This window comes from Gopherus flavomarginatus, chromosome 2 (genome assembly GCF_025201925.1).
Source record: "Gopherus flavomarginatus isolate rGopFla2 chromosome 2, rGopFla2.mat.asm, whole genome shotgun sequence".
Classification (NCBI taxonomy): Eukaryota; Metazoa; Chordata; order Testudines; family Testudinidae; genus Gopherus; species Gopherus flavomarginatus.
In genome coordinates, this window is record NC_066618.1 from 59,163,841 (window position 1) to 59,176,640 (window position 12,800).

The window sequence follows — 12,800 nt, forward strand, 5'->3', positions numbered from 1 at the left end:
ATTGCTTGCACATAAAATAAAACACTGTGATTTATAACTGTCTGCAGTCAGTTATTGATATGTTCAATTCATTTACTAAGTTATGGCTCCAAATGCATCACTAATATCTGCTAAATATTAAATGCCATTCTTACCTTTCGAGCAAAATCTCCTTTTCCTTTGCTGTAAGCTTTATTCTCCAGAAAGTCATACACACAATGGGCTAAAGCTGGGGAAGCTTTCATCATTTCAGGATTTAACAACAACTAAGAAAGAAAGCATTAATTGTAAACTTTCAGCTTCTTCCAAAATACATATCATATTTAGAAACAAGTCATATCATTTCATTTGATAAAGGTTTTTAATACTGTATTCAGCAACCAAATTTATATATTTGTACAAAGTGGCAGTTTGGAATGCATTTTCTTCATTCTCTCTCTAAACATTACTTCAAGATGAGTATCGTTACAGAGAGGGAAATAAAAAAAACTGATTATGAAGTGCTTAAGAAGGATCTATCAGTTCCATACTATTTGTAAAAGGCATCTTCTTTGGTTATCTTGAAACTAGTGTCTAAAATTAGTAGTCACACTGTAATCAACACTTAGGAAAAATATTGAAATAAAATATGTAACCATACACATTACAAATGCAGGTTGTTAGACAATCTGAACAGCTGTTAGATTTCATAGCATTTTGTTTACTCTCACTCCCTCTTGGAATTTTATTTAGGCCTGATCAACATTAATGCTGTAAGTCGATCTAAGGTACAGTAGTTAAGTTACGTAACTAATGTAACTTACATTGATATACCTTAGATCGACTAACAGTGGTGTCCACACTACACTATGTTGATGGGAGATGCTCTCCTGATGACAAAGCTTCTGCCTCTTGTTGAGGTGGATTATAGATATTGACAGGAGAGAGGTCTTCCATCGACTTAGCATGTCTTCACTAGACCTGCAAAATTGACTTTGCTGCATCAATAGCAGCAGTGTCAATTTAGTGTGGTAGTAAAGACGTGCCCTCTGAAACAAAAAAAAAACTTCTCAGACAACTGTTCCCTGTTGAGCCAAAAATTTTAGAGATCAGTCTTATCAGTGAGTCACTTAGAAATGACAACTGAATTCAGCATCAGAATAATGGAAGAAAAGAGCGGTTAAACACTTTAAAAAAAATGACCAAAAGACTAGAATAGTGTTTCAGTCAAGCTGAGCAAAATTACCAGGACGACATCTTCACTGCAGCTGGAAGTGTGATTTGCAGCCCTATGTAGATGTACCAGGCTATATTAAAGCTAGCTAGCTCGCTCACTAAAAATAGCAGCGAGGATAGGATGATGTGGACTTTCATGTAGGCAGCACAAGCAAGTATATACCCAGGGGAGTCAGGCAGGCTTGTGCAGCTTGTGTTATGTCCTCACTGATATTTTTAGCAAGATAGCTAAAATAAAGGTAGCACGGATACACCTACACAAGCTACAAATCACACCCCCAACTGCAGTGTAGATGTAGACTAAGTCTGAAAGTTGAGCTGGGAGTGGGAAAATGAAGAAGGATGCTGAGCTAACAGTGAGAGGGGAAAATTTAACAACTAGAATAAAGTTTTACTGTTCTACTTATAGTATAAGAGGAGTGATACCCTTCCTTAAGCAATAAACCACTTTCAGTCATTAGGATAAACTACTTCAGTTAATCCAACTCAAAACTGGGTTATTAACACCTTATAAAACTAAGCATCTGTGTCCCCCCCACTTATACTTCAATTATTTAAGTTCTGGTCACTGAAACACAGATGATCCGAGCTAAATTTAGCATTTTCCTTCAGCTGTGACATTTACAACATACTTGTGTTGTTCCAAATCAGGGTATTTTATTAAGACAATCTCATGGTGACTGAATTAACATTTAGTATAATTTACTGAATAGCTGATGGAGAACTATTAGTTCAGGCAGACAGCCATAAACATGAAGGAAAATTTGAAACTGGACTAGTCAAGAACTTACCTGCAAATATGCATTTAAATCTTTTTTCCTCTTCTCTAAAAATTCTCTGTCCATGTTGTTAAATGTCTTTTTGCCAGGAAGCTTTAATATACTTGCTAGGTTTTCAAACTAGAAAAAAAAAAAGATTTTTTTATATTGTTTTTTTTAATTGATTAGAAGGCCAGAAGGACCCATTATATCATCTATTCTGAACTCCTGCATAACATGTCAACTTGAAGCACCCACTTATTTTTAAATTAGAACTGTACAAAATATTCACATAGATCAGATCATAAAATCTGCTCAAATTGAGCTCGGGTTTAAGAGTTAATATTTTGTTAATTAGTCAGAAGGAGCTAAAATATGGTTTGCACATTGGAAGCATCTGCAAATCCCTTCAAAATGTCCTCCTGCCTCCTCTCTAAGTCAGCCAGCTTGCTGCCATTCTCCACAAGTCCTCAGAGGCCCTGCTTACCACTGTAGTCTTCTGGGGAAGTGGCCTCCTTTCTACTACTGCTGCTTCTACTCTAACTGTCTGGGCCTATTCCATGGTCTTTTGGGAGGTCACATAGTTGACTGCATACTGTATCTTCGGGGGAGCAACACCAGTTAGAGAAGTGAAACAGCCCCAGACCTGAAAGCGACCACTGTCACATTAAATCCAGAGCAAGATAGGCATAACCATAACACACAGCACACATGCAAAGGAATCCACGGTTTCTCTAGCATTCACATGCTAGGCAATCAAGTCTCAATTCTTAGCATGTGGATTCTGAGAATCAGAGTTACCCTTCATTAAACTCACTAAACCTCAGAAGCCATTATCTGCTCTTGGGCTTAGGGTAGCAGCACACATATTGGTAAGGCTACAGTGTCTTTCTGTCCCACTTCCTTTAATGGAGGAGAGGTTTTTTCTCTCCTCCAGAAAGATCTTGTATTTTAGGGAGATAGTGTCTTCCCATTGCAATACCCTAGAATATTCAAGTTGTAAAAATAGAACCTGAAGACTCAGACAATGCTCTTCATGCTCAGCAAACCCAGATTTTCTATTAGAAACATCTAAGAGACTGGTAGCAATCTGTGCCTTCTGAAGGGGTAAGTGGAATTTAGTTAAGAATCACCTGTGGGAGTGAGGGAATGACTGTTTTCAGGATGTGTGAACTCTAGAGTCCAATCAAACAGGGAAGGGTTGGTTCATTTCCAGTTCCTGCAAAGTGAACTCCAGGGTTTAGTCTGTGAAGACCACCGAACCCTGTAAGGTTCCCCACAGCTCTAAACTAATTACAATGTGTAGGAAGAACTGTGTAGAACCATTTTCCCTTTTGGCTTTAAGTCTAGTTCACTCTAAAAATGTATGTCACATAGGAAAACTAGACTAATCAGAAGCCCTGGAAGTGGAAAATAGGCTATTAAGCATGGTTAGTTGGTTTCAATGGCACTTCTCAGAATTTATTAAAACACTAACTTCTAGAAACTGGAAGCAACCCTATAGCATTTTCAAGATGCAGCAGGAAGGTCAGAAAACAAAAAATGCTAACAGAAGCTCAACCCAAAAAAATACCACTAAAAAGTAAATATCTACACTATTTTATAGTCTGACAAAGTGTTTTAAATTAAGATCAGAACTTTAAGCACTTTTTTAAAAACAAAGACATCTTTATAAATTTGTATTTCATGTACAACAATTTTCTGATTCATCACTTAGTTACATTTCAAACAGACACCTAAACTATCCCTATTGGTCTAAGATGATGTTCTTATTAATGCACCCAGAAAAGCTGGTTTCAGTATCAGAAAAATTTTGAGCTCCTTCTTCCTGTCCAGCCACTCATTACAAATCCTCTGCCCTTTGCTTCTAGGGTGGGAGGGCTCAATCTGAAATCAGTGCCACAAGCCAGCTTTGTGAAATTTGAAGAAAAATAAAAGAGTTACCAAACATCCCAACCCTCCTTTATGACGGCACAAATACTTAACTCATTTCTGGGCTCTTATTTATAATAAAATATTGGGCCTAATTCAAAGCTACCACATGGGCCTAATTCAAAGCTACCCTGCTCTGAATCAGCTAAGACCACTGCACTACAGAGGAGATTGATTGTCTCACAATAATTAAAGCTTTACTTCTTCCTCACTATTCAACCCCAGCTCTGGATGTTATTTGTTTTTAGAGCTTCTCTATTAATAATGCGGTGGTTCTTTCTGATAGCTAAAAATTAAATATAAAAAGGCAAAGGCCACAGGACTAGGTTTCCTATGTGTACAAGCTGTGCTTCTGAATCAGGGTGCAGGGGGGCTGCAAGTCACTGGCTATAGCTCCCTGATCTAGCATTGGCAAGCCCCTGCACAAGTGAGAACACCTGAGGGGCTGCTTTAATTTATGCCACTGTTGCAAAGTCCTTTAAGAACCTTACACTAGACTAAGAGGGTAGCTGTAACAGAACTCTCGTAGCACACTCCTATATTGAAGAGCACAGGAGAAACATCAGCATCATAGGTACTAACAAGTTATTTACCACACAATGGCATCTAAGATATTTCACTTTTTCCAAATGGCTAAAATAGGAAATCTCACTGTGTGGTAATACATGGTAGTGTTGCTTTTTATATCTGTAGAGTCAAGATTTTAGATCTTGAAAACACCAATAGATAATACATAATTTATAAAAGGTTAAAAAGTGGATTCAAAAGAAGGGCCACAGTATGCAAATATTTATAGTTTACAAAATTGGAAGATATGCAGATTAATGAAACTCTCTGAAATAGCAAGATTTGTTAGCTAACTTTAATACACAATAGCATTGAACAGGTTTACAGCCTGTTCTGTACACACTTCCATAATTACATGTTATGAGTATTTATCTGCAGCTTTGAGAAACTCAATTAAAAAATAAAGAATTTATAAGTGTCAATATTGTTGCTTTAAACTGTAGCCCAAACTATGGTGATCTAGAGACTAAGGCAAAACTCACTGAAGTGAATGGAAAGGCTATTACTGACTTCACAGGGCTTTTAATCTGTGTCTCTATATGTATAAACTACACTTTTCTAGAATACATTTTATCAGCATGGGGACAACATCAACAACACATCTTTACCCTCTGCTGTAAGAAACCTAACACAGCTGTTCCAGCTTCATGGATTCCAGGGTGTGTTATGTCTTTTTTTTTTTTAAATAGATATTAATCCCGCAGACAGAAATGGGTGCAAAATTGATATACTGAAATATATTATTCTACATCCCATGCTAGTCAGTGAGTCAGAGCTGTCCAACTCTGATAAGTTTTTATAATCTAAAAAAATATTTAACCTATGTACAGCTATAAATAATTAAATATACGTTGTATGAGTACAGTATATGTATATTAGGGATGTAAATAGTATGTAAAAAAAAGTAATTGTGTAAGTGATTAAAATTCTATCAGTTAAAGGTTTTACCAGGGAACTAGAAGCATGGGGGTGCTGCAGCAGTTTTACGTGGGGTCCCAGCAGCCGGGACCCCAGGCATGCGGGGCTAGCAATTGAGTTTAATCGTTAACTGAAACCAATAAGCATCAAGCTTATCAGTTAACCAGTTAAACTTTTACATTCCTAGCGTGTGTGTGTATATATAATGTGCTTACTCTTCAAGAAGTTGGCCATTTCCATTTTAAAACGTTATTTTGACCCTATAAAGCCTGACATGGCAACAGAGAACTCTCATTAGGAGTATTAAACCTATTTACACTTCTGCTACCAAAAAAATCTAGTAAATGTATGCTACAGAGCAACAGTTTTGAATAGTTAAAGCATTTATATAGTCAACAATCTCAACTGCTACTAAGATGTGGTTCAAAAGCATTTGACTCCTTTAAAAGCATTGTGTTAACACTTATTCATGTGAGCAGGTTCTACTTTGTACCAGCTGGTGAATTACAAGGCTTTGCATTTTTTTCCTTTTATTTTATGAGGGTTAAGAGTATGAGAATACAGGCAAAGCAATAAAAGGCAGATTGTCTAATAGTATATAGAACTGCCAACAGCTGTCCCCTTCCTAGACCTCACAGATCCTTAGCATTTCACTTAAAAACCTAAATGGCCCATTTCCCAAGCTCAGTTTTTATTTCTTAAGCTCTGTGACAAATGCAACAAATGAACTAAAGAACTGTTCCCTACCGACTACACTTCCACTGTGAACGTTAATTTTTCTATAGAAAGTTAAGTATTAAAACATGTCAACCAAATAATTCTGAAGATAATACAATTTTTTTCATTATTCTTTGGTGGTTAATTCTAAAGACACCTATAAAAAGCATTCTTTACTTGACCAAATACAAAAAAGGCTTCAATCACTAACATACAAAAAACTATTTCCTTTTTAAAAATATGCAAGTATAAGGCTCAGTGCAAATCCTTAACATTAATCATGAGAAAATGCAATTATATATTACACAAGAGCACAAATTCAAACAATTGAAATTCATTATCTAATACAATTGTCAACAGTTCTCAATAAACACTTGACAAACACTTGTTTTGCCTGACAAGCTAGGGAAATGGTGTTCATGCTATAGAATAAGTTTCACAATATGTTACCAACATATTGGAGGGCATGGATCTGGGGCTTGCTGGGTTCTGGCACCGTAGCTGGGGAGCAGGATCAGCGGTCGCTCCACGTGGATCCCAGAAGCAGCGGCATGGCCCCATTCTGGCTCCTACATGTAGGGGCAGCAAGGAGGCTCCACTCTCCACACTGCCCCCGCATCTCCAATTGGCCGGGAACTGCAGCCAATAGGAGTTGCAGGGGTGGTGCCTGCGACTGGGGCAGCACACGTAGCTCCCTGGACATGGCCGCTGCTTCCACAAGCCGCTTGAGGTAAGTGCTGTCCTGAGTCTGCACTCCTGAGCCCCTCCCGGGCCCCAACCTCCTGCCCCAGCTCTGATCCCTCTCCCGTCCTCCGAACCCCTCAAGCCGAGCACGCAGCACCCTCTTGGACCCCAAACCATGCATCCCTAGTGCCAACCCCCCAGCTGGAGACTGCAACCCTTCCCGCACTCCAACCCCACTCCAAACCCCTCCGTCCCAACCCAGTTCACCTTCCTACACCCCAAACTCCTCAACCCCAGCCCCCCCAAGCCCGCACCCCCAGAGCACTCACATCCCTTCCACACCCTACTCCCCTCACCCGAGAAACCCCCTCCTGCACTCTGGACTCCTCATTTCTGACCGCACCCCCTCCTGCAGCCCAACCCCAATTCTGTGAGCATTTACGGCCTGCCATACAATTTCTATTCCCAGATGTAGCCCTTCAGCCAAAAAGTTTGCCCACCCCTGAATTAAGGCCACACAAATGACAAAGTTACATCAACTTTTAGTGGCCAATTCTAAAACAATGCTATAGCTGCTAAGACACAACCATGCCTTTCAAAGATATAAACAGTCATAAGATTAAACAGTCTCTATGGGACCAGCTACCTGTTCAGTTATTCTCATGTGGAAGTCATGGAAGTCACTGTAGCGACGATACGTTTTCCATATCTCTTCACTAGTTGAATTTCTCCGATGTACAGTGATCGCATACAGTGCGTATGTCTTGCCGTGGTCGTTGCATACTCCTGCCACAGCATATGGGTTATAGTCAGCATAGACTAGTAATTTAAAACAAAAATGAAGAGGGAAGAGAAACACAAAACAAGGAGGAAGACGAAAGGACACACGAGACATGAAATGGAAACATCTGAAATGACAGACCTGGATACAAAAATGGATGCAAGCAATAAACCCTCCGTAGGTGGCATCCTCCAGAGACTCCTATATCTCCTATATTGTGTAATCATGACTCTTTAGCTTAGAAGAAAATTATACATTGTATATATATGCGCAACAAGCTAAGGAGTCAAGGAGCTCAAGATGAAATGCAATTATAGGCGAGGTGCAGATAGTGATGCCTATAGATAAAGTTGCTTGACACTTTCCATTATAAGACCCTGTTTTCAGTTTCTTACAACTTTGCCAAACTTAGACCATCTGGGCTGGAACTTTGTTTTGTTTTAAGTTTCAGCTAAAACAGCTCAGCTGAGTCTGAGAACAATGGTAGCGAAAAAATATTTTGACTATGTTAAAAATGATCTTAAAACCATTCATCAAGAAGCTCTAGCATTGCCATGTCATGGAACAAGGACCTTAAATTTGGCAGGGGGTAGCACTTATGCCAAGGAAGCAGTTTTTGTTATCCTCACAAATATTCACCCAAATTTGGCTGTGTCGTAAGCCTTTAGAAAAAAACCACAGTTCATACATGATCAATAGAAACCTGTTAGAGCTTGGAAGCTAAACTGTATGATTTCATGTGCTCCATCCCCTCAGCCCCAACAGGCCTAAGGACTGCACATATATCATTCCCATGGAATACATGGGTATGCCCCATCCAGGGAATATAGGGGCTGTGCAAGACTTATCCTGCAACTGCTCCTCGCAGCTTCCAGGAGCCATTGTAGCACTGGGCACAGGAACTAAGAGAAAGGAGATCATCTTTCCTGTGCTCTCAATGAAGCGCGGGGGGAATGGAGTGGGACAGTAGGAGGGGGGCAGAAATAGGGCAGGAACTGCCCTGGGGACAGGGGGAAAAGGAGAGAGGGAGAAGCTGGGTGAAGAGGGGGGAGAGACAGGAGCAAAAGGTCTATTACCACTAAAGTACACTCCCCTGCAGAACCTGGACTTGAACGTACTATTCCCGAGTCTCAACATTATTTTGCTGTCTAGATAACATCTGTGAAATCCACTGGCAAATGGTGCATCTCCAGCCCACTTTAGTAACAGGTACACACATAAGACAACAGCAGTCTACTGCTACCAGGTATTCCATTGCCCCAAGTGTTAGAGAACAGTGTGGTGGATCTAGAGATTCCAACATTGCTGAAGGCCCATACAAGGGTTGATATGTTTCTGCATGATGAAGTTTCTTTTTACAATTTTAAAATGAGGAAATTAGATTAAAAACTATGTAAGAAGAATGTTCAGGTTGCAAAAAGTCAAGCACTCAAAAGCAACAAAATATCAGAATTAAGGTTACCACTGCAGCTTTAATTTTGCCTCTTTATGTATATGTATTATGATATAGTTTTAATTACATGATTACATACTATTTATTTCACAGGACTGCTGCCTCATTCAATGAACAAAAAGGACATGCCTACTGAACGGGAAACTATTCAATATTTTCTTTTATCCTCATCATTCAGTGTGTAGCATTATTTACTGCACACTATCCAAACCCTTCTCTGAATATAGAAATATTAATTTTCTCATTGGAAATTCTTTCCTCATGTCTTTAATAATTGTGAATTTATTTTCACTACAACCCTGTGAAATAAGGAGGTGTTATTCCCATTTTATAAACAGGGAACTGAGGCACTGAGATTAAAACCAATATTGTCAGAAGTGTCAACTAATTTTGGGTGCTCTACTTCAAAAACCTTATCTGACATTTTATAGAAACTCATATGTTCAGGATAGAGAGTCTATTGACCTCAGCTGCAGTTATGAGTACTCAGGTTTCAGAAGGTTGAGTTTTGCTGAACCTGATATTCTGAAAGAGCACAACCTATCACCCAGCAACCTTAACTCTGCCATTGAATTTACCAGGTTTTTAAACAGAAAGAGAAATGTTTGTTGGTGGTAGGAGGAGGGGAGGGATAGCTCAGTGGTTTAAGCATAGGCCTGCTAAACCCAGGGTTGTGAGTTCAATCCTTGAGGGGGCCCATTTGGGGAACTGGGGCAAAAAATCTGAGGACTGGTCCTGCTTTGAGCAGGGGGTTGGACTAGATGACCTCCTGAGGTCCCCTCCAACCCTGATATTCTATGAGGAGTCAGTAGTCATTTAAGCAGCTGTAGTTCTCACTTAGTTTGTTGTGAATATGCTACTGTGGCGAGATAAGAAAAAATTCTTAGCTTCATTACTACTCTGGACGGAATTGTGCCAAAAATATAAAAATTCTGCACACAATATTTAAAAGTTATGCAAAATTCTGCAAATTTTGTCAATAAATAAATGTGGAGGCTCCAGCATGGCAGTGGGGAGCACAGGACTCTGTGCCAAGCACACTAGGCAGGCAGACTCAGCCCAGCAAGATCTAAGTGTGGAGGGGCTTAGTGTGGGGAGACCCGGGTGTGGCATGATAGGGTTCTGAGTGGGGCTTGCAGCTTGATGGAGGGTGCTGAGGACTCTGAATGAACAGGGGCTTGTTGGGGGGTGGGTTCTGAGTGCAGAGGCAATGGAACTCTGCAGGGGGGTCCAGGTGAAGGTGGCTGGGGCTCAGCAGGGATAGTCTGGGTTTGGAGGACTCAGCAAGGATGGGGGTGTCTGGGTGTGTGTCTGGATGCCGGTTTGTTGGGGCTCAGCAAGGTAGGGGGAGTGAGTCACGGTGGCCCAGGTGCAGCTGGTGTGGGGCTTGCTGGCGGGGGGAGAGGGGAAGTTTGAGTGCAGGGTTCGATGGGGGGGCTGGGTGCGGGGGTGACGACTGGCACGGTGATCTGGGCACGATGTGGATCCACATACACGGGAGTTGGATGGATAGGGGAGGAGCTCTGTACAGAGAACTCTCCCCCGATGGCTGAGGAGTGATGAGGATGGGGGGTGGGGGCAGAAGTACAGAGCTTCCTGCAGCTGGAGAGGGTCTGACTCAGCCCTGGTCACTCCCGGGGGGGGGGGGGGGGGAGAGGAAGTCCCGTCCTCCACAGCCCAGTTGGGACTAGCAGCTGAGCCTGGCACAGGGCGCCCCATCCCTTCCCTTCCCCCCAGTGATTCATTTCTCTGCTGGCTGCTCTGGAAGCCTGAAACAACACACCTGTGCTGTTGAGAAGTGATACATGAATGCTTTTGCGGCTTCCTTTGCTTCCCCACCAGAAAATCATTTTCTGCGGGGGAAGCAAAGAAATATGTGGGGGACAAGAATACTGAGCACGTGCAGTGAGACAGAATTCCCCCAGGAGTAATTTAATATAGTGATTTTCATGAGTACGTCACAAAGAATTTGACATCATTATCCCCATTTTACAGATGGAAAACAAAGGCATAGAGAGCTGAAATGACTTGTCCTAGGTCATCCAGCAGGTCAGTGACAAAGCTAGTAATAGTCCTGGTCCACACGGTTGCTATGTGATTCCTCAATACTTCTCCCTCATCCTGTACTTTTTGTTTGAGTGAAAAAGGGATAATGGTTATGCTCTGAAATGTTTGGAATGTGTAATTGTTAACAAGAGCGGTGAGAGAAATCTCATCCATAGTTTATGTCCCAAAACCTTGACAGTTTTGTTACATGACAGTTACAGTAACTTTAAGGAACTGAGAGAAGACTGATGTGTTGTCTCCTTCTATATCTCCTCCCCCACCATGCACCCCATCCTCAATTCCAGTTCACCTTTCCATCTCATTAAACTAGTAGCTGGCACTCTAGAACATGGGTGGGCAAACTACAGCCCAAGGGCTGGATCAGGCCCCTCAGGGCTTTGGATCCAGCCCACAGGATTGCCACCCCCCTGGCACCACGGATCCCTCACCACTCCCAGAAGCGGCTGGCACCACAACCCTGTGGCCCCTGGGGGAGGGTTGGCCAGAGGGCTCCGCGCACTGGCCTTGCCTGTGGGTATCTCCCCTGAAGTTCCCATTGACCAGAGCCCTGCCCAGGCCCCATTGCGCGCCGCTGCCACCCTGGAGCTACTCCAGGTAAGTGGCGCCGAGCCAAACCCGTCCTGCACCCCGCACTCAGCTCCCTGCCCTGATCCCCCTGCCTGCATCCCACAACCCTCCTGCACCCCAACCCCCTGCCGATCCCCCTGCTGCATCTCGCACCCCTCCTGCATCCCAACCCCATGCCCTGAGCTCCCTCCCATACTCCGCACCCCTCCATGCACCACTGCCCATAGCTCCCTCCCGCACTGTGACCCCCTCCTGCACCCCAACCCCCTGCTAAGCCCCCTCATACATCCCACACTCCTCCTCTGCTCCAACTCCTTTCCCTGAGCCCGTTCCTGCACACCACACCCCCTCCCACACCCCACATTCCCTCCTGCATCCCAATCCCGTGCCTCAACCCTACATTCATGGCCCTGCATGCAATTTCCCCAACCAGATGTGGCCCTTGGGCCAAAAAGTTTGCCCATCCCTGCTCTAGAAGCTATTACCATTTAACAAGTTCCTCCTTGCTGTCCCCTGCCCTATGCTACTGTGTATGCACATTACAGAGAGCAATTTACTGGAGGGTCACAAGCTACCTTGGCTATGTCGCCTGAGCTGCACACTGAGGTAGGCCCCTCACTCCCACTGCCCACCCTAGCTGGGACACTCTTGCCATTGTTTCTGCCAGGCTTCCCCAGCCATGTGCCAGGCCCACCCAGTCCGTCCCTCCTCCACACACCACAGCCGGCCCTCCTACCCAACATAGGGTGGATGTGCATCTTATTAAAATCTGCATCACCTTCAGACTTTCCCTCCCAAAATATTTGCTTATATAGGGGCAAGGAGAGAGGCTCAGAGATCCACTGAGAGACAGGACTATCCAGACTCCAGCTCACAGAGGTGGGGCAAGGAGAACTGCTGACACTCCCAAGAGGTTAAGTTCCCCCATATTGAGGCTCACATGTGGGAAGACTGGGAGGTGTGTGGGGGGGGGTCAGATCCCCTCTACATGGGCTAGGGCCTCCAAGATTGTGACACACAATAGCTTGGACCACCCCAAGTGATACTGACCCCAGATCCTGGCACACATGGGAGGGAAATGTCAGGTTGACAGTGCTCCGTCCCTATTCTCCCCAAGCCACTCACCCTCACATTTTCACTTCCCAGTGTCCCAACCCCTCCT

At 43.0% G+C, this 12,800-nt stretch overlaps 1 protein-coding gene across 3 annotated transcripts in view; it reads right to left on the reverse strand.

The window, feature by feature from the left end:
* SNX13 (sorting nexin 13) overlaps positions 1 to 12,800 on the reverse strand; it is a 150,225-nt gene that overhangs the window by 27,541 nt on the left and 109,884 nt on the right. For 2 of the 3 annotated variants that reach the window (XM_050938590.1, XM_050938588.1), the window contains 3 exons: positions 7,417 to 7,589; positions 1,986 to 2,093; positions 135 to 245 (listed from right to left, as the gene is read on the reverse strand). In XM_050938590.1, the coding sequence (XP_050794547.1) occupies positions 135 to 245; positions 1,986 to 2,093; positions 7,417 to 7,589 (392 nt within the window). The remainder of the gene's footprint in view (positions 1 to 134; positions 246 to 1,985; positions 2,094 to 7,416; positions 7,590 to 12,800) is intronic. The other variant, XM_050938589.1, reaches the window with a different exon arrangement.